Source organism: Mucor mucedo, assembly GCF_025094135.1.
Source record: "Mucor mucedo strain NRRL 3635 chromosome Unknown EV154scaffold_31, whole genome shotgun sequence".
NCBI classification, from domain to species: domain Eukaryota; kingdom Fungi; phylum Mucoromycota; class Mucoromycetes; order Mucorales; family Mucoraceae; genus Mucor; species Mucor mucedo.
In genome coordinates this window covers 100,846-124,184 of record NW_026252315.1, presented here as the reverse complement: position 1 = coordinate 124,184, position 23,339 = coordinate 100,846, and the positions used below count along the sequence as shown (strand labels likewise).

Below are 23,339 nucleotides of genomic sequence, written 5' to 3'. Positions count from 1 at the left end.
TGAAGGAACATGAATGATGAAGACTTATACAAATCAAACAAACGACAGTATTAAAAATACAAGATGAGTGTAATTACTGTCTACTTTATTAATGTAAATGTAAGATATTTGAGCTTTAAAAACCAGTGTATGACCAACTTATCGACCATAACAGAAACATTTATTACTGGTTAAAAACCTTCCAGCCTGTTTCATTCATTGTGTCGATCCATTGATTTAAACCCTCCATGCTTGACGGCAGTTCCCAAAACACGTTATTCGGATCACTTCTGAATAAGTCGTGACCTTGTGTGGCAAAATCTGCATAGGCAGCAGTCTCCGAAGAGAACCCGGATAATCCGTTCAGATTTTGTAAAATATAATCCAGAGATCCTGTATCTGTTGTCGTATCATAGCCAAACTGACTTAACGAAAATGCTTCCGGTTGTACGTTAGATTTTGTCGGTTCATTATTGGTAGGAAGCATAATAGCATCCATAATCGAGGCCATAGTTCCTCTATTGTCATCACTTCCATCTTGGCTTACACTTTCGACCGATTGTATTTCTTCGGTAATTATGTCAGTATCAGGTGTATCGGACATGTCTTTGAATAGTTCATATAAACTAGCTGCTGTAGATGACATATTTTTTATTCTACTTAGTAATTCTGTCCCTTTTTTCAAGTAAAGTTTCGCACTGGTAGATACTTTGGGATCGGGGTTTTTGCTGTTAAACATGTGAATAAGACCGAATTGTCGAAGCGGATACAAAGTAAATGAATAGGGACACATGAGGAAATCTCGTGCGGTCAATCTACAAGCGATACGCATACCTCGTATTGCAGCACTTGTACAAATTTGTAGTGATGTATGTGATGACTTCGACTGACTCGTTTTTTGAATAAAGGGTTGATGGAGTAAAATTAAGCTACTACAGTAAAACATCAACATAGATGCAATAACAGGTGCAAAATGGCCTACATCTTCGTTAAAATCGGGCAGTTGTATTTTTTTTAAAGCTTTTGGGAATTCGTTTCTCCATTGTGTTAATTCATAATCTAGTCGTGTCACCAAACCATCACTTCCATGCTGAGAACTGAATTTTTTGGCCTTTGGTGTATGCAGTCCTTGTAGTATCCTACCCAAAATTTCGGACAGTTTGATAAACTGCACAAACAATTCATAAATTTGAGGCCATTCTCGGTTGGAATTTGTCTTGTAATTGTAAGGTGCCGTTAGACAAGGAAAGCGAGGAAAAACTTCGCTATTTAGAATACGATCTTTATCAGCATCGAATGCGTCCAAGACTTCTTCGATATCTGCGCCAGGGTCAGGATAAGGAACATTAATGTCCTGTTATCAAGAATATTTAATAATCTTTCAAGTACCCTTGAAAAGCGACAAATACTTTACCTCATCGCGAAGATTGATAGGTCGTCCAAGAATGGCTGTTTGAAATCGATCTGTTATGTACAATGCCCACCAAACCCGGTTACGAGTTTCCTTCTCTTTTTTTGGAAGATCCCAGTCTTCACACGATCGATGAAGGCCAAGTAAATGAGCCTGCAAAGATTATGGTAAATTAATGATAGTACCGAAAGAACTTTTATGCTTAAAATTACCAACCGAATAGCCTATAAAAAAGAACAAAGATTCAGTTTTTGCTTGTGATACCATTTAAAAGTACTTTACGTATCCTCCCAATTGCCAGCAAGCAGATGATTTTGAGTCTCTATCACCGCGATGATTTAAAATAATAATAATGGCTTGAACATTGGTTACAGTCTGCAGATTTGACCATTTCGAAATTATATATTCTGCTTGATCAAAGAAGTGGTTGGACCAACCAACAGGAACATCCCAAATTGCATCTGCAGGTAATTTCTTTTTTCGATGTGGCTCCAAACTTTCACATTCGACAAACCGTGCAGCAGCGCCAAACATTGCATTTAACAATTCCCCAGGCGGATATGTATCAACTCTGTCACGATATTGTTTCAAAAATTCGGTCTTGTTGATAACTGGCAAGATAGGATGTATATGAGAGAAATATCTGCACACAAGTATCAGCGTACACATTGGTCATATTTTTCATACATTTGTAAATTATATTTACATTTTTAATAGTCGAACTGCAGTATACCTATCCACCCCAGTTACTGTATATATGTATTTATGGATATCTTCACCTGAATGCATGTCTTCTGGTAAATGAAATACTGGTATTTTGCTAGGTCCCGGTTCACCGGGATCTGCGACCAGAACAACATTACCTCCGATTTTCTTAATCTTGTGGCCCTGAAATGTGCCTTGTTCATCTATTTTATTTGAAAAGAACTGAAGTGTCGATAGATCGCCTAAGTAGTGTATACTATCATACGCTACACCGGATGGCCATTGTCTAGGGTCCAAGACACCATATTCCTCAAAAAGATTCGTCAAAATTGGTGCGCTCTTTTTTTTTGAAACTGCTATTTCAATGGTTGTTTCCATTTGATCAATACGTTCCTCTAATTCGTTCGTATCATATCTAATTGTTGACAGATTAATAAGGTGTTCTCTTTTTAAATAGGCACACAAGATTATTGTACCTCTGGGGTCCTCTCTTCTTTGCGCTGTACAAATATTTAGAGGTATGGCTTTACAAGTAATGAAACGCCCTACCTGAATGTAAACTCGCACTTCTCATTGTAAGCTTTGCAATTGAAACATATGTCATCAGCTTGAAGTGTACATTTAACTTTTCTTCGTCTACAAAAATCGCTAAAATATTTCTTTAAACCGCTTGTTCTGCTCTCATCAAGGATTACTTTGTTTGTTATTTTTACCAGGCTTTAGAAACTCGAGATTTCTTAGATTTGGGTTCCATTATAAAGAAGGAAAAGGCAAAGTTTGTTATTTGAGGTAACTTACAGTTATATGGGGCTAAACAGTCACGGGCCAACTCCAATTAGTGGAGGATGAACCTTTGCGTGCTGAATCCTGCTCGATGTAAGCCGGAAAATTTTAGATTTGCATCACTTATGATGTCAATTAGCTACGGTATACTCGCCCGAGAATTATTAATGACCGACTTTAACGTGCCCCCCCCCACTTGTTTGTAAAAAAAGATATCACCAAGATCATTGTCTATTAGGTCTTATTACACTTTTAATTGACTTTATTCCCGGTAGAACATGTATTATTTTAGGGTAGAAACTAACTTAAAACCATACGTAAGTTCATTTTCCACAAAACCCATTCTGTAGAATAATTATGGATTTGTTTGTTACATAGATTAAAGGATTCGACATGATTCTAAAGTTGCTTTTGATAGCTGGATAGATATGTATGAATTGCAAAGTTTATTCAAGCAAATGCAATTTGAATAAGTATTTATTGTTTTTTGGAATTCAAGCTCGAACTTCATTTATGTCTAGGTAAAGAATCCAGAGTGCATTCGCATTTAAATAGTAGTTCCAAACACGTATTGTGGCATTTTGAGCATTCATCTCCGACCGGTACAAATAATGTATTCAAAACGACGCTTGAGTTGCAAAAATTTGAAAAATTGGCAATAAATAATCCAGATAAACTAAGAATGAATAGGGAACTCTCAGTTAGAGTGTATAGTACTTGATTCACGCCAACTGTGTATGCAAAAAGAGGGCATCTTTATCCCAAGCGATTTGCATAACCTATTTTTTGTACTCCGAGTGTCTCTTGACTGTGTGATTTAACTTAGTACCCGCCTCCAAAACCTGGATACAATTATTTACCTCCCTTAAGACAGTGATACCCGCTACATTGGACACAATGTATGGGATCAATGGAAGACCACCAGTCAACAAACGGCACAGAATGATCCAGCTTTTACAGTCCGCTACAAACACTCGTCACTTAAAGAAGTTTATGCATGATTCCACTGTGCTTTCTCTATACAGGCAGGTGAAGTCTGTTTGTTTATAGAGTGAAGAAAAAAATTATTGCAAAAAGTCTTCATTGGGGGTAATGCATTGGTGATTGCACTTAAAGTCTTACGACGCCACTTGCATTCCAGGGTGGTTGCTTCGTTTGATATCTCGTTGTCATGTGCTATTTTGGTTGATTCCCGAAGATGGCTGGTTTCGTGGCTTTTGCTGAGATATTGGAGAGCTATCAAACCTAAAAAAGCGGTCGAGTGCACACGGAAATTGGTATCCTAAAACTGGCTAGCGAGTCTCCACCTTTTTATGATATAAAAACCCCAATAATTTTTTTTAATGTTTGTCTTAATGTAAATTTCTTGTATCTCGTGGAAAGAAGTAGATAGTCTCATTAAATCCGAAACCTTTTTGATAGCTGTTGTCTATGGAATGTATTTACTGTGACCTTACCTTTTATCATGCTGCACAAACTGATAAACATGACGTTACCTTTGTTTGGATCAACGACCCCAATAAGGTTGTGGGAGAGTTATAAATTTTCTCTCTTTCTTGTTTCTTCTAAATGTTGTACATAATAAGGCTAATGTTGGAGGAAAAGCACAAGATTCAAAAACTTCTACTTATTTCGATGGCAAGTTGTTTCAATGTAGGTAGAGTCGATTTGAGAATAGAGTTGATATGGCCGAGCCGAATTGCGTAAAGTATAGATTAATATCAAGCTTAAACCAGTACTCGATCAAAGTCCTCTTTAGAAAACTGTGTCATCAGTCTAAACTCCTTAAGCAGCTTCTTATTTCAATAGATAAAGGTATATAATAAAAAACTAAGGGCCAGATTAACTGTTTTTTATAAATTTGCGTTAGTTGAAGACTCCGTGTGCTCCTTTATATAATCCATTTATCCACAATCAAAAATTAATTGCAGCGTTAAGCAACGAACAAGGATCTGAGTGCTTATATTACGACCATACTCTTCTTTCTCTAAAGTGCTTGAAGAATTTAGATTACATGCGAAAGCTGGTGCCAGAAAAACGTCATTATTAACGGTAGATGATGGAAAAATAAATGCTCAGGCTATCATAAATTATAATTGTCACGTCACATTAAGGGTAGATTTAGAGACATAAAATGTATCCATGAAGCATTTTTTTTCTTCATTATTGTTGAAGGCTGCTCATAAGGTGTTTCACCTAGTGGCGAGCAAATATTTTAATACCGCTTATGAATAAATTCCGCATATGAATTTTCTCTTGTTTGATGCAATCAATATTGTTATAGCTACAATCAAAAATTTGTGTCCAAACGATCGTTATGTCTAAACTGTCAAAACATTTCATGCTCTTCTCAATAAGTTAAAGAATGTAGTTTTTACAAAGATTCCATTGTAGAAGATAAGCAAATATAAGCAATCATTCTCTTTGGAAGTTGTCAACCTTTTCATTGTTTGAGCAGGAACTGCAGTAAGAATATCACAAGTGGTCCCAAGGGGCCTTATTGTCGTTCCCCTAATTTAAATTTTGTTAACGGGTTGCATGGATTTATATAAATGCTTTCTTTATACTCGAGTAATTTTCTTAGTCATGTGAGGAGCGGAGAAAAGTAATGACAATTAGCTTCTAAATTTGCAAAGTCGATGAACACATAGAAACACAAAGAGAACCAATCTCTTTGTATACCTTTTTTTACGTCATTTTTAAAGCTTGGTGTAACTAACAGCAGCACAAACAGTTTTTCTACATTTGGATGCACAGCATTCAGCCAATGGGTGCAATTGGGGGAATACCACACGGGTTAGGTATAAAATACTATTTTTTTTTTATTACTTCCGTCTTTTTTTTTTTTTCTCTTTTACTCAATTTACCCCCATTAACAACAGATATAATGAAAAAACTCAACAGTTTCGCTTCCAATATGTCTTCAGCCATGAATTCTCCCATTCCTACTAGTTTAGCAGGCAAGTCTTCTCGCAAACCCCCTTCCTTTTCAGCAGCGCGGGAATGCTTGGCATTAACCCTTTATTTATTTTTTCCTAATAGGCGAATGTAAGAAAGCCGCTCGAATTCTCAATAGTTTTGTTGGTAAAGAAAAAAAAAGCTAATAGCTTGTAAAGTACAAACCTAAATAGCTCGCTTATTTTCTTTCTTTTATAGATCCCGGAACAGGCATGGATAAACTCATTCCTGCTGGCATCATTGAAAAAGCGCAAGGTTTAGCTATTTATACAGTTCTTAAGGCAGGATTTTTATTCTCTGGGAGAGCTGGCAGTGGTATTGTTGTGGCAAAGTAAGCAATTTATATACACCTAGAAAGAAAAACAGGGCTAAAAAAATTTTTCTTCTTCTTCTTCAAAAAGGCTCCCAGAAGGCGGTTGGAGTGCGCCATCGTGTATTGGTACAGGTGGTATTGGTGCAGGTGGCCAGATTGGTATATATAGATATTAATTTTTGCAAAAGGGACAACATGACTGAACAACAATTTGTATTAGGTGCCGAATTGACGGATTTCGTATTAGTTTTAAATACAAAGGAAGCTGTCAAGACTTTCAGTCAAGGTGGTAATGTCACTTTGGGTGGCAACGTATCAGGTAAAAAATAGGCTCAAATAAGGAATGGATAACTGTGAGAGAGATACTAAAAAATGTGCCTAGTTGCTGCTGGACCTATTGGCCGTAATGCCGAAGCATCCGGTAGTGCCAGTTTAAAGCATATTGCTGCCATTTATTCCTACAGTAAAACAAGAGGTTTATTTGCCGGTGTCTCATTAGAAGGCTCCGTTGTAGTTACACGTGGTGACGCCAACGAAAAGTTTTATGGTCAACGTGTTACAGCTAAGGAACTTTTAAGCGGTGTCATTGCTCCTCCCCCTGAAGCAGATGCTTTATACAGAGCTTTAAACGCAAAGTTTCATACCCTGGGCGCTCAAACGTATTCTCCTAGTTCGGATAATACAAGATCCCTTGGTCGTAGCGGTACTGCCTTCAAAAGCACTCATATCTCTGCTCCAGGCACATTAAGACAACCTCCCCCAGTTCGACAGATTGGTGGTTATGGCGCCCCTTTAGCCATCCAGCAACAACCATACAATCCATCCTCTCCTCCTACCTATCAACCTGGCCCACCACCAGTAGCAGCAGCAGCGGCTCCTCCACCACCCACCTCAAACTACAACAATGGGTACAGTCCAGATGTGAAAACACCTGCTGCATACAATAATAACCAATATAATGCATCTCCAAGCTACAGTAATAACGCCAGTCCATCTTATACCGCACCCGCTTATACGAATAATCAACCCGCTTACACGAATACTCAACCTACTTATAATAATACTTATCAACCACCACAACAGGACGCCAGCAGTTATGCAAGTCAAGCAGCTACAAAACGAGCTCCACCCCCTCCTCCACCTAGCAGAAAGCCTGGAGAACACACTGCAAAAGCATTATATGCATTTGATGGCCAACAACAAGGCGATTTAAGTTTCCAAGAAGGAGATTTGATAACCATCGTTCAAAAAACAGATAGCCAGGATGATTGGTGGACAGGTAAATTAAACGGTAAACAAGGCATTGTAAGTATTTTAAGAGTTGTGAGGTTAATGAAAGGATGGGACCATTAATCGTGTGTTTTTCCTATAGTTCCCCGCAAATTATGTTCAGTTACAATAAATTATAGAATTATAATAAAAAAGAGAGGAAAAGCAATGTATCCTAAAAATGATACGTGTAACAAATAATAGATCAAATTGGTTTACATATGTAAATTTTGCACTTCATAAGACAACATCTCGAGAAACACGAGATCAGTAAAATACGTGAATTAGGCATGTGGCGTACACTACCAGTATACAGCCTCTTCCCTACTTCATTGTGCGGGTATTGACGCTACACACATACGCATCCTTCGCCACAACGACTTGGATCGCTTTTATTACCTCTGTAAAGAGAATGCTTCAGTACATACGTTCTGATAATCATGGTAAATTGACTATATCAAATTGCTCTTGGTGGTAAAGTATTATGCAGACAGGGTCTTACACAAGAGACCTCTTCTTATGAGTAAATGGGGCTTTGACCTAAAGTGTTCCTCCAATAAGAGAGAGTAATAAAAGTGCTGTATTCTGGGTAAAAATATTGCATTGCTTTGTAATCTTTATTTTTACCCGGTACGTAATTTATCGATCGGAATCTGATAAATCATTTGAAATCAGTAAATTTATAGAACCCCATGATAAAATCTCTGTGTTATTCTGTAATAAGTAAGGTCATTCTACGTTACAGCGGAACGCGGAATATTGTTAAAGAGCCAGGTTTCTGCAAGTACTCGAGTTATTTATCCTAATGCAGTCTCGAATACAGTACTTCAACATCGAGAATCTTCTATGTGATCAATTGTACAAAAAAGACTGTCAATGAAATAAATGTGAGAACCAGTGTACTTGAAGGGATTAAGAAAAGTTACACCAACTAGAAGTTCTATTTTTACGAAAACGTTAAAGTCTAAAAATGTGTGTAAATTTATTATGATGTATCAAGGAAGAAAAAAGAAGATTTCTATACTATATTTGAAAAATATTGGCAAACTTTGTTACTGAGCGAAAGCCCATCATCTCCACGAATGATGGTGCCAATGTATCCATCAGGTCGGACAAGAACAACATGCACTTGTTCACCTTCGGAATGATTCTTGATGGTTGCATCATGTTTACGGTGATATGCTCTATGGCATTGTGCTTGATTTAATTTATCAATAACCACACGTTCGCTATCTAATAAACTCTTGTAATTGGCAACCTGGTCTGCAGTACTTGTAGTAACCACCACGACATTTGTAGGAGGTAATAATGTATTTGCTTTTGCAGTTTCATTCAAAAACTTGGAAACGATATCATGAGTGGATCTTAAATCATGGGCTAATACAAACAAGGTAAAAGTCAACCAGCTGGGCACTTGTGAGTTCTTGACGACGGCATCAAACAAACGAGTCTTTTTACCAGAGACATAGCCAAAGACCTTGTAGTTGGGAGCACGCATACCGGGTTGCATCACATAATCTTTTGACTCATTTCCGGACAACCACATGAGAGATTGCTCATCCTCTGAATTATATTCGTATTTGATTCCGTAACCAGCCGTGAATAATCGATTCTTTTCTACCACATCACAATAGTCAGCAGCTTCATGACCTGCAGCTGCTTTGGCTGCTGTTTTATCAATACTCAGAACTTGTTGGGCAACTCCCCATCTTTCGGAATGGTATGTCGATAAGAACTTTCGATTTAACTGACCCTTTTCAACCATACAAACTTTCCAAATCTAAATAGATTAATTTTTTTAGCCCTTGTGTTGTACAATAGAGTAGACCCCAACACCAAAAATAAATAAATAAAAATAGGCTTACCAAGTTAAAAATGTCACCAAAACCAGTATTGACACCCTGGCCAAGTGTAGGACTTTGAGAATGAGCAGCATCACCACACAAGAACACGCGTCTATCTTCGGAATCCAATCTAGAAGCATAACGTTGACCAACGACATAGATGGACCAATAAAGAATACCCAAGAACTCGATACGATGAGGCAATAAGGCTCTTTTAGCTTCACGTTGAATATCTTCCATTTGAATCTTATTTCTGTTGTGTTGTTCTTTTCTTTGTTCATGCTCATCTTCGTTAAAGTGCACAAAGATACGGGTTAAGCCATTTTCACGGGGGAACATACTGATTGTTTTGGCATGATCACTTTGAACAATACTATAATAAGAAGTGTGTGAATGTCGGTTACCCTTGTTATAGTTTCCGGGGTACATTTTTTCTTACCAAACTTCTTTTCTACTAGCGAAGTTGGTTCTGATTAAAGCATCTAATACACCAGCATGTGTTTCACTTGTTTCACCTTCATTTGTGATGCCCAATTGTTGACGAATATCACTATGAGCGCCATCACAACCCAAAACATACTTGCACTGTACCTCTTCTGATCCTTTACCTTCTTGTAAATGCATGACTGTTGCTGTAATAGGGTATTCACCTTCATTCTCACGGTCCATACTGACGACGGTAGCAGGACGTTCTACCTGGACATCATGCTCGGATAATTGACTTTGAAGACTGGATTCGGTGATATGTTGACCAACGCAAAGTAGATATTCATGCTTGGATTCGGTGTCTTCAGGCACAAAAGGGATCTCCTTTTGAAGTTTACCGTTCATGTAAGAAGACATTTTTTCAACCTTGACACCTGTTTTTATTAATTCGGTTTCTAAACCTGCTCTTTCTAACAATTCAAGTGTGCGACCATGGATCCAGTCACCACGTCCCCAATGGCTAGGTTCGTATTCAATATCTATTTACTTGGGGTGAATATCACATTTATTTTACTTAGTATTAAACTTACCAAGAATACGGACGGTTAAGCCAGCTTGGACAATAAGATTGGCAGCCAATAAACCAACAGGCCCACCACCCACAATAAGAAAATCAACTTTAGAAGGAGGTGCGGGTATATTTATTTCTGATGCAAGCATTGGTATGGTTTTTTTGTGTATAAAAGAAAAAGAGAAAAGAAAAAATTAAAGTTTTCATTAAAAAACAAAAGATTGTATTTATTTATACGTCAGGGGCAATTTTTGGTCTAGTGTATTTTGCATAACGTGTCGCTTGGGAAATAAAAATTGTGGCATGATTTTTTGTTATTTAGAGTAAAGATGGCCCGATTCTGACCTTGAAAAAGGGGTGTGACAGCATGCAAAAAGGTCAAAGAGAATTTATTGCTGCTTTTTTGTTTTGTTTTTTGGAAAAAAAAAAATGGTTAAAAAAAAGAAAAAAAATATATAAAAAAAATAAAAAGTGTATGTATAGGTGGTAATAATGACAATAATAAGTATAGGTAATAAGAAGGAAAAAAAAGAGGAGGAAATAATAATAATAATATAAAATGTAGTTTGTAAAATATAATAATAGGTACATGTTTTTTTAAACCATTGCTTGTGGCTTTAATCGATGATTGCCCCAACCCAACATGGTTTCTGCACCTAAAAACAAAACTTTCCATATTCTAAACAAACATGTAATAAATCCAGTCACACTCTTGTTGCCATTGCTGGCTTCTGTGTAAGTTTGAGCAATGTCCATGGCCACCCAAGCAGCGTCAACAAAGCAAACAGAGACTTGCATCAGTGGCGAGACCTTCTTGGTGGTGACAATTGATCTATTATGGTGTGTTGGTAATGTGCCATAATCACGGAATTGTTCTTCTTGAATTATATCAGCTAAAGATTGGTATGATTCACTTGAATGACGTGTCACACTCTTTTCTACTTCGTCTGTCACCGATCTAGAGTCTGTGCGCTGACTACCACTGTCATTACTACATGTACTACTGCTGCTGCTAGTGCTGCTACTGGTGCTGCTGCCACTACTGCCGCAATCTTGCTCTACCAGAGCCAAAACAGGTCTGGTGTCGGCAGAACGATACCAGTTTAACACCTCGGGTGACATGGATAATTTGCTCTTTTCCACTCCTTCTTCTTCTATTGCTTCTTCTTGGACCTCTTCCTCCTCTTCCTCTTCCTCCTCTTCCTCATCTTCTTCCTTTACCATTTGAAGTTGTTGGCCTTGGTAGTTATTATGACTAATGATTGATTTATATGGATTATGATGATACATAGGATCTTCCTCTTCTTCTTCTTGATTGTCTGGATTGACTACATGTAAAGTAAGGCCGTTGGAATTGTATCTACTATGACCCATCCACATATTTTCATCCATGACGAGTGACGGATTTTCATGTTCTCCGTCATCATCCTCATCTTCATCAGCCGCCGCCATAAACTGAGAAGCGTCAGGAGCAGAAGCACTCATAACCATAACGCCTTCATCGCCGATAACAAAGGCATCGTCATAATAATCATAGTCATCATCGTCCTGTTGTTCGTTATAATACATGTCAGATTGTTGTTGCTGTTGATTATTATTCGCCATTTGATGCGGGGTATAAATAAAATCGCCTTCAGTCATCATCACCTTGGGATGGATGACGGGAAACCTGAGCAAGATTTGTTGAGACTTACTAAATACACTATGAATCAACCAGTTTTCTAAAAAGGTATAAGGAGGTCTCTTTCGATAAGAAGGGCTATTTTGACGCGATATTTTATGGCAAGTAGTATAGAATGTTCTATTTGCTAGATAGAATGAATCATCGTTGGATTCCTCTTCGCTTGTTGGTTGGATGAAATTGTTGCTATTTGTATCAAGATGAAAATCCACCTGTTCATCCATGTAGGGTATAAGGTTTTCTTGCAAATAATAAATATCCTCTTCATCCACCTCTTCTTCCTCCTCTTCCTCCTCCTCCTCTTCTTCTTCTTCGTCTTCTTCTTCTACATAGCCCCTCTCTGCTTGTTGCTCATTCTCTTGTCTTAAATCCAAGAGATTAGCCTGTTCGAATGAATGACTCACCATGGTCATTGTGTGCTATTTTTTCTTTTTAAATTGAAATGCTAAAAAAGTTATGGCGTTTTATATATACAAAAAAAAAATATTAACAAAAAAGAAAGAAAGAAAAAAAAAGAAAATTTTTTTTCTTTTTTTACCACACACTATCACTTCATTATTTTTTTTTTATTTTGTGAAACGGATCTCATGACGACACATTTGAATTACACGCATACTTATAAGCAACCGTTTCCATGGCGACATTGCCCTTTTTATTTTGTTTACCTCCATACTCATTTGCCTTGCTTCAAACAAAGCCCTTTCCCCTGAAAAACAGGATACGCGGCGGGCTTTTAATCAGTGGGCTTTTTTTTTAAAAAAAATGAGACAACAGTTTTATTTCCCAAGAGAATGAGGCACTTTTTGTTTTTTACTGATTATAGAAACAATAGCAAACATTTTATCGCTCTTAATACCGGTTTGGACATTTGTATATTAAAAAAAAAAAGAGAAGAATAAAAATAAAAATAAAAAAGATCTCGTGAAACAAAGGCGGAGAGATTTTTAAAGAAGCACAAGGAGGGAAAATACAACTTACTTTTTTTTTTGCTATCGCCCCCCTTTATTTCACCGCTTGGAGAAAACAGGGTTTACTCTCTCCGCCCCCAAGGGTATTATAACAAAAAAAAAAGACATGAATAAGGTATAGTCTACATTGCTATTTCAACCTCTAAATCCGCCTTGAAATATAATAGATTAATTTCTATTCTTTTTTGATGCACATGATGTTTTATTAAATTTAATAAAGAAAAAAATGCATTGATATCAGAAGGTCATATCATGCGAGACACAAATACCAATTTTTTTTTCTTTCTTCAGTATTTATGCAAGTTACACAAACACTACAAAAACGATAAGCATCCCTTGTTTTTCTGTTGCCATCGATACAGTTAAGCCAATCAAAATCAATGGCGACACTCTCTTTTGTTCCATCCCTTATCGTCATAAGAGAATTATCTTCTCTATTGACGGCCGGAATTTTTTTTTTTTCAGGATAAAAAATTCATGCCGCAAGAGCAAAAATCTCACTTACAAGATTCCCGTATTCTCCCCTACTCATCCTTTTTAGATAAATGGAAAGTGTTATTTCGGGTAAAACGTTCCACATCTTTTTCATCATCACAATAGAATTGATTTCCGCCTTGTCTTTCGAAATCAGTAATGTTAATTGATATTTTACCGATGATATTTCTATTTATGCAGGATTGTGAGCATATTGGAAGGCTCTTTGACATTATGTCATATACTTTGCTTTCTACTCCCAAGAGTTTTTTGATATAGACATTAACCCATTGTTATAGCAAAATAGATTGTCGGTGTTTATCCCAATGTCTGTGTTTAGTAAAAGAACTCAGCATAGCGCTAAGAGTTGGGTTGAAGTGAGACTTTGGTAGAAGAGTCAGGCACCCCGTCGTGATACTTTGTACATATGCATGGTTTTCTTGGTGGAATGCACAAGAGGTTTTTTTTTTAATTGTTGTATAAACATGTTTGAATCGGGTGGGTGTCATCCGCCTGTCGTTTTGGCAAAAAAAAAAAATCATTTTACTATGTCATAAGCAAGTTTTCAACGTATGCGTTAGCAAGGTGGAAAGTGTAAAAAGAGGAAAACGAGGAAAAAGAAGTAGCAATCAGGCAATGATTTCTATTTTATTTTGTAATGGTAGGCCTGGGTCCTGGGTGTGCTGATGTTATATAAATGTACATTACATATCTCGATATCCTTCCAAAGATACAAGATTTTTCATAACTTTAATAAGAGTTTGTGGCATGAATTCCATGATTGGCTATAATATCACTGATTGGAATTCACTGTAATCGCACTGCCATGATGGCATCATTTCGTCAGTTGTCCTACATTTTCAACCAATTTTTTATTTTATTTTTGGGTCACGTTTGATTTACTTTTTTCAAGCAGAACGAATTGTCAGCTGAAGCTTTTTCTTTTTTATCTCTCTACTTTTTTTTTTCTTTTTTAATATACAAAAAGTGCAAATGACAGACATTAGTGAGCAACATAGAGTGGTGGATAACACTGAGGTTGAAGAAGGGGATATCGCAGAAGGGGTGCCCAACCTAGAGTTAATGAGAAAGCCATCTCTTCCTGAAGAGAGGTTACACAACACGGGAGATTCAGAATCTGAAGAAGACCTTACAGAGGAACATGTGGACACACATTTACTCTCGACTCAATTAGAAGACCTTAACCTTATACCAACACATGAAGAGCCTACAGAGAGTAATACAGGAACGTTACAAGTAGAAGAACAACAGGACATGATTGGCCCATTAACACCTATAGCAGCACCACAAACAACGATGAGTAGAGGTAGAAGCAGTAGCAGTGTAAATCCTACTACTACCAGTCCAGTGGGACTTTTACCAAGATCACAGCGTGTTTGGGAAATGGATAGGCAAGCACCAGAGTGTAGACGATGTCATCGACGATTTAATTTCCTAGTGAGAAGACATCATTGTCGGTATGTTTTCCACTGCTGTTTTATTTCTATATCATATAAGTGGGCTGATAGTTACATCTTATAGTCGATGTGGCCAAATTGTGTGCGATAAATGCAGTTCCAATCGTATTCGATTACCAGTAGAAGAATTGATTGAGGATCCAATGGTTTCCACATCACAATACCCTATCATTGCTTTACAAAGTCAGCGTGTATGCGATACTTGCTATCGTGAACCTATCCGAAGATCTTCCGAGTCAAACACTCGAAGATTACGCACAAGACCCACACCTTTTGCAGATCAAATGAGACGAAGTGATAGCTCACAGAGCTTGATGATTGATTGTCCTGTGTGTGGACACACCTTTTTAGGCATGCCTAAAAATGACCAGGAAAATCATTTGCAGCGATGTCTGAATGTAGGTAGTCCGCCTGTACAGTCTCCCAGATATATTGTATATGAATTATCACAGGATTCAAGTCAGATTGGTGAGGAATGTCCTATCTGCTTTGATGAATTTGAACAAGGTAAAAAACACATTTAGTATTTTGTCATCTCCCACTAAAATCCTATTAGGCGATAAAATATCGAGGATGATTTGCTTGTGTTCCTATCATCAACGTTGCTTAGCAGATTGGCTACAACGAGGCAAGGGTTGTCCTGTTCATTATGATCCTCTTCAAGATTAGACTTTATAGATTTTTTTTTGTGTATTTATATATATTTATCATTATTAAAGAAAAAAAGAAGAAAAAAAAACAACAAATTTATTTACATGTGTGTGTATGTGTCTACTCGTGACCTAAAAGAGGTTGGTGTTCACCAGCTCTGCCATTGTGCATATCAGGAGAAGTGGACAAGACAGACCCATCAGGAATAGCTCCATAAACAGGCTTTAAATAAGGTTCAACTACCTTGTGGGAACTAGTGGAGTTTTGACGAGCTCCGGGAACACGCTTCTTGGTCAATAAACGGCCTAAACGACTATTTCTTCTGTTGGCTACTTGGCGACGAACAACTCTAATCTTGTTATGAACATCAACATAGACATCAGTTTCATCAATGATTTCTTCACCAATTAATTCTTCAATCACATCTTCCAGAGTAATTACACCAAGAGCACCCTTATTGGCTCCAGGCTCCTTAGAAATCAAGGCCATGTGACTTTTACCTTCTTGGAAAAAGTTCAAGATGTCAAGACAGCTGGTATCGGGACCTGTCTCTGGCAAAGTACTGATTTGAAGATCCTTGACGGGATGAGCATCTTCAGGGTCATAAGTGATCAAACGTTTAGTTAAAAGCATGCCAACAAAGTTGAGGTTATCTCCTGGGGCGTGAACGGGAATACGAGAATAACCAGCAATCAAAATCTTATCTACCAATGCCTCATCCAAGAGATCTTCAGTAGAGAGTGTAAATACATCAGCAATAGGGGTCATAATCTGGGAAACTGGCTTAGATCTCAAGTCAAGAACAGCCCCAATAATAGTAACTTCATCTTCGGTAAGTGCGTCCACATCTGAAGAGTTGACAGATTGATGTAACGAAACAAGTGTTTTAAGACCTATAAATGATTTGTTTTTGTGTTTATATCTCTTTCTGTATTCTGTCACATAAATTTATTTTTTACTAACCTGCTTTCTTATAAATAGTACCGTGAGATTCACCTAAAAAGTAATCCAAGAGTAAAGCAGTAGGATAGGCAATAGGATACATGATATACATCAATGCAAGAACCATACCGGAGGTCTTGGCACCAATGGCTAAACCATAACGGACACAGATAGATTGAGGAATCACTCTACATAAAAATGTTAGTTTCACATGTTACATAACTTATAAATTTTTTTTATGACTTACTCGCCAAAAATAACAATTAAAGCAGTAGAGATGACAACGGCCTTCCAACCACCGCCAAGCACACCGTCCAAAATGATTGGTAAAGTTTCATTCACAATGACGTTGGACAAAAGCAAAGTAACCAAAACCCAATGCTTACCACGGTCTAACAATTTCAATACCTTGGTAGCATTCTTTCTTTCGGATTCTGTACCCGATTGAATAAGAACATGGAGATTAGTTTCGTCCATTCCCATTAAGCCCAAGGTAAGACCTATAAATCCCGACATTCTTTTTAGTTAGTAGTTGTTAGTGCGGTATAAAGCCTATTCATTATTACCGGCAAAAGCACCACCTAAAAGAACAAGCAACATAACTACTGTCATTTTTTCGATGAAGTCAGCAGAAGTGTAGTCAATAGGAGGCTCTTCTCCCGTTACTTCTTGTTGAAATGCTTTTAATGGGTGACCATAGATACTCGTGGTAAATGATGTTGCGGCAATTATTAAAGTTCGTATAGAACCTAAATGTGATACAGGCATATGTTTATTTGAAATAAAAATAAAAAGTAAAAAGAAAGTTTTTAGAAATATAAAAAAATAAAAAAAAAACCTTATATACAATGAAAATCTATTTTTTCTCTATTGGGTTTAGCTCATGGGTAAAAGGACTCCGAAACCTGAAAACACAATTTTGCTGCGAATCAAGAAGTTTCCCCTATTAGGATTTCTGCCTTATATCCGATGAATTTTTTTTTCATGACATATTTTTTACATAAATGGTAAGAAAAACCTTAATTATGTACGACGATCAACAAAATGTAAATTTTATTAATAAGACCAATACATCATAAAATGAGTCTAGCTCCTCAACAGTTTTTTTTTTCACCATTTTAATGTACTTGTCCGCTTGCCAAGCTTCTATGTACAGAGGGAGCCTTTGAAGTAATCCTCTCTTGTTTCGATCTGACGTAATACCACTTTGGATCCCATTATAGACAATAAGCCTTCCAAACCAAAAAGTTTAACTTGTGATTTTACGTAATCGTTTAATTCTACTCTCCAGCTCCCAATGTCCGCCAAACTATTTTCATAGGCGTACGTCTAAAGTTAAATGATATCCGAAAGGAAATCCCCACATTATCGGGTCAATGGGTAATCAAATGTATCGAGAACATCAGACGTTTCGTTGTTCAATTGTTGGAATGACGGATATAAATAAATTTATATCGTGAAACGTTACATATAAAAGAATTACTTAGGAATGCTGCCAAAAGAGCTCGTCTTAGCATAATCAGAACACTCTTAATAATCCCTCACTATCTGATAATCATCTGTACGGAAATAAACTGTTTCAAGTAGCATTGTGAGCGGTATAAATTCATACATTTTTATATTCTGCTTAAAATCCCATATCTCGTTTCAGCTTGTCACTAACCTATGCAGCTGCGCTTCTTCGGGAATGGCGTAACCAATGTCAATAAAGAATCAGGCGCTGTCTGTTCCCTTTTTCTCTTCTTTGGATTTATACAGCAGCACCACTTACCGAAGATAGCAATAAAATATTTACTGCTTAAAAACTATACTCCTTCTATTACAGTTACACAAAATTGCTAAATTATATCCTTCGTCCATGGTCGCACATCCGTTTGTTCACAATATCTACAGCGATTATGGTTTGTAAGCCTTGCCTAATATATTTGCGTTATTGCTTAATCACTATGAAACTTTTTTTAGAATAATGATCTAATCCTATGAATCCATACGCACGTATTGAATATAGTTCTGTAAATGTACTTTCAATTCTTACAGAAAAGGTGGACCACGTGATCCCTTTTTTTTTTTAATGAATTGAGTTTCACTATTGACACATATTGCAGAATCACTACTGAATGCATCGTTATTTGTATGTGCATTGAAAAACTGATTTGAATTTTCCCAGTATTCTTTCAATGTGCTTTATACGTGTATGAAGCGCAAACAAATCCAACTGATCGTCTCCTTCTAATATAAACCAGTCCCTGCCTGTCCTTTGTTTCAAAAACAGACACTTTCTCTTCTTTCATTTTTATCCAATATTTGCTGTAAAAGTTGGTGTTTAATATTATCAGATGTCTGCATAAAACTTAATGTCATTCTGGTAGGCTTGTTCTCCAATTAGTTCAATTTTAAAAAGCTCAAGATGTCTTAAGTAAGCGTGATTTTTGCAGACGAATAACCTGAAAACCCTTTTTTCTATTAAGACTCTTCTTCTCAGAATCATTTGCCTTATATCCGATAACTTTTTTTTTTCATATCAAAACAACTTTAAAAATTTTGTATGACAATCAACAAAAAATTTATTTTTTAATTAACGAAGCTAAACCATCACAAAATGAATCCAGCTCCTCAAAATCTTTCTCGTTCACCATTTTAATAAATTCTTCCGTTTGACATGATTCTGTCATGTATTGACTGATGGCTTTTAATGATTCTCTTGTCAAGACAGCAAACGGCCACGTATTTGATGTAATACCGCCATCTGATTCGATTGGATCCCGACATTGACGATAGAGGCATAATAAGCCTTCTAAATAAATACGCCTTTCTTGTGGAGTGATTGTATGCAAATGTTTAACTCTATCCAACACCCAATGTTCACAGCGCTGTTTCACAAGTGTGGATCCAAACCTGTCCGATATCTGAAGCAGCTCCACAATATCCGGCCAATGGGTAATCGATGTATCGAGAACATCAGAAGACTCGTCGTTCAATTGATGAATGATGGATATAAATAACTTTAAACCGTGAAACGTTACATCATGTAAAAGGATTGCTTGTGACGATGCCAAATGGCTTTCTTCCGCATAGTCAGAGCTTAACAGCGCCTCAAAAATAGGTGACCTAGCCCGCAAAAGTTGTCGATTACCTGGTATCACTTCACTTGAATCATCTGCACGAAAATAAACAGTTTCAACAGGGTTTTGAAGCTGCAGACAATTGGCTGAAAACCCTGTATCTCGTATCGAGTCTGTTTCAGTTTGCCATATAATCTCGAATTCAAACGCCAGACTCTCCATCACTTGTGCAGCTGCATTTCTTCGGAACGGCGTAATTAACGTCAGTAATGAATCAGACACCTTTTCTTCTTCTTCTTCAAGTTCGTACACTAACATTTGACAGAAGATGCCAAAGATATGTTTACTATTTACTATTCCTCCTTCTAAAATTGACACACCAAGCGCCAAATTCCATTCTTCGGCCGTAGTCGCCCCAATAGTAGAATAACCTACAGCAATAGCCGTAAATTCATTCAATTTAATGGCATGATCACCTGATACCTCTGTAAATTTATACAAACTCATAAAATCCGAAAACTTCTTTTCATATAAATCCTCACAAATCGCTCGACGCCAATATTCATGGGAGGTACCTGTAGCTGGGTGTTGAAGCATCGAACAAAAGAAAGTGGTGAATGCATCGCTGAGGATCGTAAACTGGATATTATCATGACAAGTCAACATACGAATCGCGCTTTTACGCAAGTATCCAGCACATTGATAGTTTAGAGATTCTTCCGTCACTGCAGGTTTATCTCCCTCCGTCATCATCGTCTCCGTAAACTCATCTAGCGCTTGTCCTTCAATTTTGTCTTTGCACATTACCATCGTACTTTGATCTATTTGCATCTTTTCCTTGCACACAGCTGCTGTTGTAAGTGCAATCATTAGGCTTGATAAATTACTGAGCGCAGTATCATCCATGATCATTTGTCGACCACATAGTGGAATTCCTGATAACTGGTCCAGTACTTGAGCTGCCAAAATAATGACCTGATAATGATCGCTTGATTTCAAAACCTCCTTGATATCCAATTCTTTTGATCTCCAAGGAAATAATATGGTTAATATGGAAGGCAGAATAGATGCATGTCTTGGTTTAGAAGCGGGTAGCATTGTTGAATCTACGTCGGCCATCTCTGTGTCATCACTCTGATCCCCTTGAATCCAAGAAAGCCACATTCTCATAGAAGCATCATCGTATTGGAACGAACTTACTACTAATAAACAGCTGGATATGACATGAGTCCAGCCTAGTCTTATAGTCGTATCATCCCCTTTTGCCTCCTTATGCTCAATGGCTTCTTGTAACAGCTTCATGATCATTGGAAACAAATTGCATTCATCTCTTAGCCGAGTTCTAACAAACGCTGTTCTTCTTGATAATGCAGCAATAAATCTAACAAATAGTGCATACACAGCCAATAGAGAGGATGTCTTTTCCATGATATCTCCTGATGGTATTAATGAGATATCAACCAACTGTAGCACGTTGCAATCCACCAATCTCTCGCATGCCCTTGGGTGGGTCGAAATCATTTCGAGAGATACAAATGCTCGTTTAGCTTTGTAGATAACATTGGTTTGATGAGTTGTAAGATCGGTGTCAAGAGAGAGTGACATGGCTGTCAGTAATCCATTTTTGGCCAATTCAATGGTGGGACCCCATACATAGGGAGAGATTGATGTGGTGGAAGTGGCTAGGATATCGATAGCATCATAATAGTGCAGAAAAAACACGATCAATTTCAAAATACGTGTACGAAGTCCCGAGGTTTCTAGTTGACTGGCTTTTAAGAGTACGTTCAAGATGGATTTTAAGCACCAAGCAACGCGGCCTGATATCAACTTTATGAATTCAACAGACGCTAATTGCACATGTTGAATAAACGATTCGAATAGCAAAACAAGGAGATCTTGGTGTGTGTTTAGCATTTCCCCCGTGACAGTAAATCCACGCTCTTCGACGTCGATACAGAGGTTGGTATGCAATAAGGTGGATTGGGTGCCAATTGTGGCGGCTTGTTCTGGTAAAATGGGTTGTGAAATGAAGGCCATAAAAAAATTTGTTAAATCGCAAACGGTCTGATCTACATAATCTTGCCAAAACATGTGGTGGTGTAAAATTGGCGCCATATCTAAAGATATTTGCAAAAGCTTTTTCAGTATGCTCTTTTCTGTGTTTAAAGTAGCTTGTGTAATTACAACGGTATTCATTGAACAACAAGTGCCACGAATCCAACGTTGTAAAAGTAAAGTCATGTAAGGCTGCCATTGAGAGCGAGGCCCCTCTGTAGCTACACAACTAGCAGCCTTTTGTGATATACATGTGCATTTTTGGATAATGGTCGTAAGTGAATAAATCAACCATTGCTCATTTTTGATCTTGAGAGGTGCCTGATCATTCATCAAGATAGCGTATTCATGATGACATACCTGATGCCATACAAATACTAGTTTGAAAAAGACTTGGGAATCCGCAAAAGATTTTCGTTGTTCTGAAATTTGATCTAATTGTTCATATTTAAAGATCGATTCTAACAGTCGACAAGTCATGATGCATTGTTCTAACTCTGCTCGCTTTTGTGAAGCATCGGATACAGGCGGCTTCAGCATTAAGAGGTGCAATAAATTAGGTATGTCGAACAGGGATTGAGATAATATTGCATAGGCGTCTAAAGTGATCAGATGTTTGGCAAAAAACTGTAATTTGGCTGATAAGGCTCTAATACTATAAGTACGGACAGCATGGTTAGCGTGATTAGACCCGTCTAAAAGTAGTTTGGGACCATGGCGTGCCTTTATTTCGGTTAAGATATCTACTGTGTAAGGAGAATCAGGTAGCTTTGTAGCAAGCGTTTCAAGCAAGTTGCAAATGAATTTCACGGTGCCTAACTCTGATTCCTCGTCTACTGCAGTCAAAACCCAGCGCACACAGGCCTTGAGTGATGGTAATTGAACAAGATCTTGTAAATCGGGTGACGATTTAAACCCATGAGTGAAAATATAATCAAGGCAACGTACAAGCCGACGAGGTGGCCAAGTCGCTTGCTTCGTATAACTTTTTATTTTTCGTAGAGTGTAATCAAGTTGTTTGACCGAAGCCGTGTGTAGATCGTGACGACAGGCAACACTTGTTGAGGAGTGTGGTTTTTGAAGCGATTGATATATTAAGGTCAAACTAAGGTCATGTCTTTTATCTTGATGAGCGACCTTGTTAGACATTGAAGTAAAGAGAGGAAAAAAAAAAGAAGAGAAAATAGGAAATTCTGAAGCAGTGTGACGAAATGCGAATTTCTGAAATAGTGCACCAAGATTTCTAAGGTATTTTATTGGGTAAATTTAATTGAGTCGACTTTTGTGACAGGAGCTAAAGGATTAAGGCAATTGAAGATAATCGATAAAGAATAGCTCTTCTCGGATACGAATATAACAATAAAAATAGTAATTTTAGTGAAACTTCTAAAGAAACATTATATCGATTCAGTGAATTAAGTCACATCAAAGTAAGGGGATCTTCATGAGAAATAGCCTTTCTTCATAATTGTAACCTCATACGCTAGGAATAATACTTATATTACTATTCTTCGTGCTTTTACTGACTGCGTAGCGATTTGAGCAAAATGTAACTGCTCTTTTTGCGTACATTACATCTTTTAAACAAATAGAAATAGTGGTTTCTTCTGCCTTCATAAGTCCAACTGTATTTTATTCTATCCTAGACTATGCTTAAATAGAACTTTAAAGGACAAAAAAAGTTTCTTCCCGCATAAAAAAAGACCACAAGATTGTGTAGCAAGACAACTCCTTTTAACAGTAGTATCAGTAACGCACAGCTCAAC

At 37.3% G+C, this 23,339-nt stretch overlaps 7 protein-coding genes across 7 annotated transcripts; 2 read left to right on the top strand and 5 right to left on the bottom strand.

Moving 5' to 3' along the window:
• Positions 1-163: 163 nt before the first annotated feature.
• On the bottom strand, positions 164-2,473 carry EV154DRAFT_418117 (fungal-specific transcription factor domain-containing protein; the record flags this gene model as incomplete). The annotated part of the gene is made up of 4 exons (XM_051595826.1): positions 164-1,333; positions 1,394-1,543; positions 1,673-2,033; positions 2,097-2,473. The coding sequence occupies 4 exons, from the start codon at positions 2,471-2,473 to the stop codon at positions 164-166; spliced, it is 2,058 nt and encodes a 685-aa protein (XP_051459155.1).
• A 3,242-nt stretch (positions 2,474-5,715) lies between these two features.
• On the top strand, positions 5,716-8,015 carry EV154DRAFT_503953 (uncharacterized protein). Its single transcript, XM_051600979.1, has 7 exons — positions 5,716-5,838; positions 5,921-5,962; positions 6,035-6,167; positions 6,238-6,308; positions 6,370-6,468; positions 6,532-7,454; positions 7,522-8,015. Exons 1-7 carry the CDS (start codon positions 5,766-5,768, stop codon positions 7,549-7,551), a joined length of 1,371 nt encoding a protein of 456 aa, XP_051459154.1. The 5' UTR covers positions 5,716-5,765; the 3' UTR covers positions 7,552-8,015.
• Positions 8,016-8,377: 362 nt separating this feature from the next.
• On the bottom strand, positions 8,378-10,445 carry EV154DRAFT_543112 (FAD binding domain-containing protein). Its single transcript, XM_051604547.1, has 4 exons — positions 10,279-10,445; positions 9,702-10,227; positions 9,284-9,635; positions 8,378-9,198 (listed from the first exon to the last, which is right to left on the bottom strand). The coding sequence occupies exons 1-4, from the start codon at positions 10,406-10,408 to the stop codon at positions 8,437-8,439; spliced, it is 1,770 nt and encodes a 589-aa protein (XP_051459153.1). The 5' UTR covers positions 10,409-10,445; the 3' UTR covers positions 8,378-8,436.
• A 30-nt stretch (positions 10,446-10,475) lies between these two features.
• EV154DRAFT_182495 (uncharacterized protein) lies at positions 10,476-12,637 on the bottom strand. The gene is made up of 2 exons (XM_051594249.1): positions 12,479-12,637; positions 10,476-12,385 (listed from the first exon to the last, which is right to left on the bottom strand). The coding sequence occupies exon 2, from the start codon at positions 12,351-12,353 to the stop codon at positions 10,857-10,859; it is 1,497 nt and encodes a 498-aa protein (XP_051459152.1). The 5' UTR covers positions 12,354-12,385; positions 12,479-12,637; the 3' UTR covers positions 10,476-10,856.
• Positions 12,638-14,062: 1,425 nt separating this feature from the next.
• EV154DRAFT_503943 (FYVE zinc finger-domain-containing protein) lies at positions 14,063-15,642 on the top strand. Its single transcript, XM_051600978.1, has 3 exons — positions 14,063-14,860; positions 14,925-15,367; positions 15,417-15,642. The coding sequence occupies exons 1-3, from the start codon at positions 14,376-14,378 to the stop codon at positions 15,527-15,529; spliced, it is 1,041 nt and encodes a 346-aa protein (XP_051459151.1). The 5' UTR covers positions 14,063-14,375; the 3' UTR covers positions 15,530-15,642.
• On the bottom strand, positions 15,587-17,290 carry EV154DRAFT_503940 (putative hemolysin). Its single transcript, XM_051600977.1, has 4 exons — positions 17,020-17,290; positions 16,701-16,953; positions 16,475-16,641; positions 15,587-16,404 (listed from the first exon to the last, which is right to left on the bottom strand). The coding sequence occupies exons 1-4, from the start codon at positions 17,219-17,221 to the stop codon at positions 15,632-15,634; spliced, it is 1,395 nt and encodes a 464-aa protein (XP_051459150.1). The 5' UTR covers positions 17,222-17,290; the 3' UTR covers positions 15,587-15,631.
• A 1,713-nt stretch (positions 17,291-19,003) lies between these two features.
• On the bottom strand, positions 19,004-22,756 carry EV154DRAFT_503939 (uncharacterized protein). The gene has a single exon (XM_051600976.1). It carries the CDS (start codon positions 22,720-22,722, stop codon positions 19,018-19,020), a length of 3,705 nt encoding a protein of 1,234 aa, XP_051459149.1. The 5' UTR covers positions 22,723-22,756; the 3' UTR covers positions 19,004-19,017.
• Between the last annotated feature and the right edge of the window lie 583 nt (positions 22,757-23,339).

Coding starts and splice junctions, on each gene's coding strand:
- EV154DRAFT_503953 (XM_051600979.1), top strand. CDS start 5,766: ATGAAAAAACTCAACAGTTTCGCTTCCAATATGTCTTCAGCCATGAAT. Junction 5,839..5,920: donor CATTCCTACTAGTTTAGCAG/GCAAGTCTTCTC, acceptor TTTTCCTAATAG/GCGAATGTAAGAAAGCCGCT. Junction 7,455..7,521: donor TAAACGGTAAACAAGGCATT/GTAAGTATTTTA, acceptor TTTTTCCTATAG/TTCCCCGCAAATTATGTTCA.
- EV154DRAFT_543112 (XM_051604547.1), bottom strand. CDS start 10,408: ATGCTTGCATCAGAAATAAATATACCCGCACCTCCTTCTAAAGTTGAT. Junction 10,228..10,278: donor CTTAACCGTCCGTATTCTTG/GTAAGTTTAATA, acceptor CCAAGTAAATAG/ATATTGAATACGAACCTAGC. Junction 9,636..9,701: donor GCTAGTAGAAAAGAAGTTTG/GTAAGAAAAAAT, acceptor TTCTTATTATAG/TATTGTTCAAAGTGATCATG.
- EV154DRAFT_182495 (XM_051594249.1), bottom strand. CDS start 12,353: ATGACCATGGTGAGTCATTCATTCGAACAGGCTAATCTCTTGGATTTA.
- EV154DRAFT_503943 (XM_051600978.1), top strand. CDS start 14,376: ATGACAGACATTAGTGAGCAACATAGAGTGGTGGATAACACTGAGGTT. Junction 14,861..14,924: donor GTGAGAAGACATCATTGTCG/GTATGTTTTCCA, acceptor TACATCTTATAG/TCGATGTGGCCAAATTGTGT. Junction 15,368..15,416: donor CTTTGATGAATTTGAACAAG/GTAAAAAACACA, acceptor AAATCCTATTAG/GCGATAAAATATCGAGGATG.
- EV154DRAFT_503940 (XM_051600977.1), bottom strand. CDS start 17,221: ATGCCTGTATCACATTTAGGTTCTATACGAACTTTAATAATTGCCGCA. Junction 16,954..17,019: donor TTTAGGTGGTGCTTTTGCCG/GTAATAATGAAT, acceptor CGGGATTTATAG/GTCTTACCTTGGGCTTAATG. Junction 16,642..16,700: donor TTAATTGTTATTTTTGGCGA/GTAAGTCATAAA, acceptor ATTTTTATGTAG/AGTGATTCCTCAATCTATCT.
- EV154DRAFT_503939 (XM_051600976.1), bottom strand. CDS start 22,722: ATGTCTAACAAGGTCGCTCATCAAGATAAAAGACATGACCTTAGTTTG.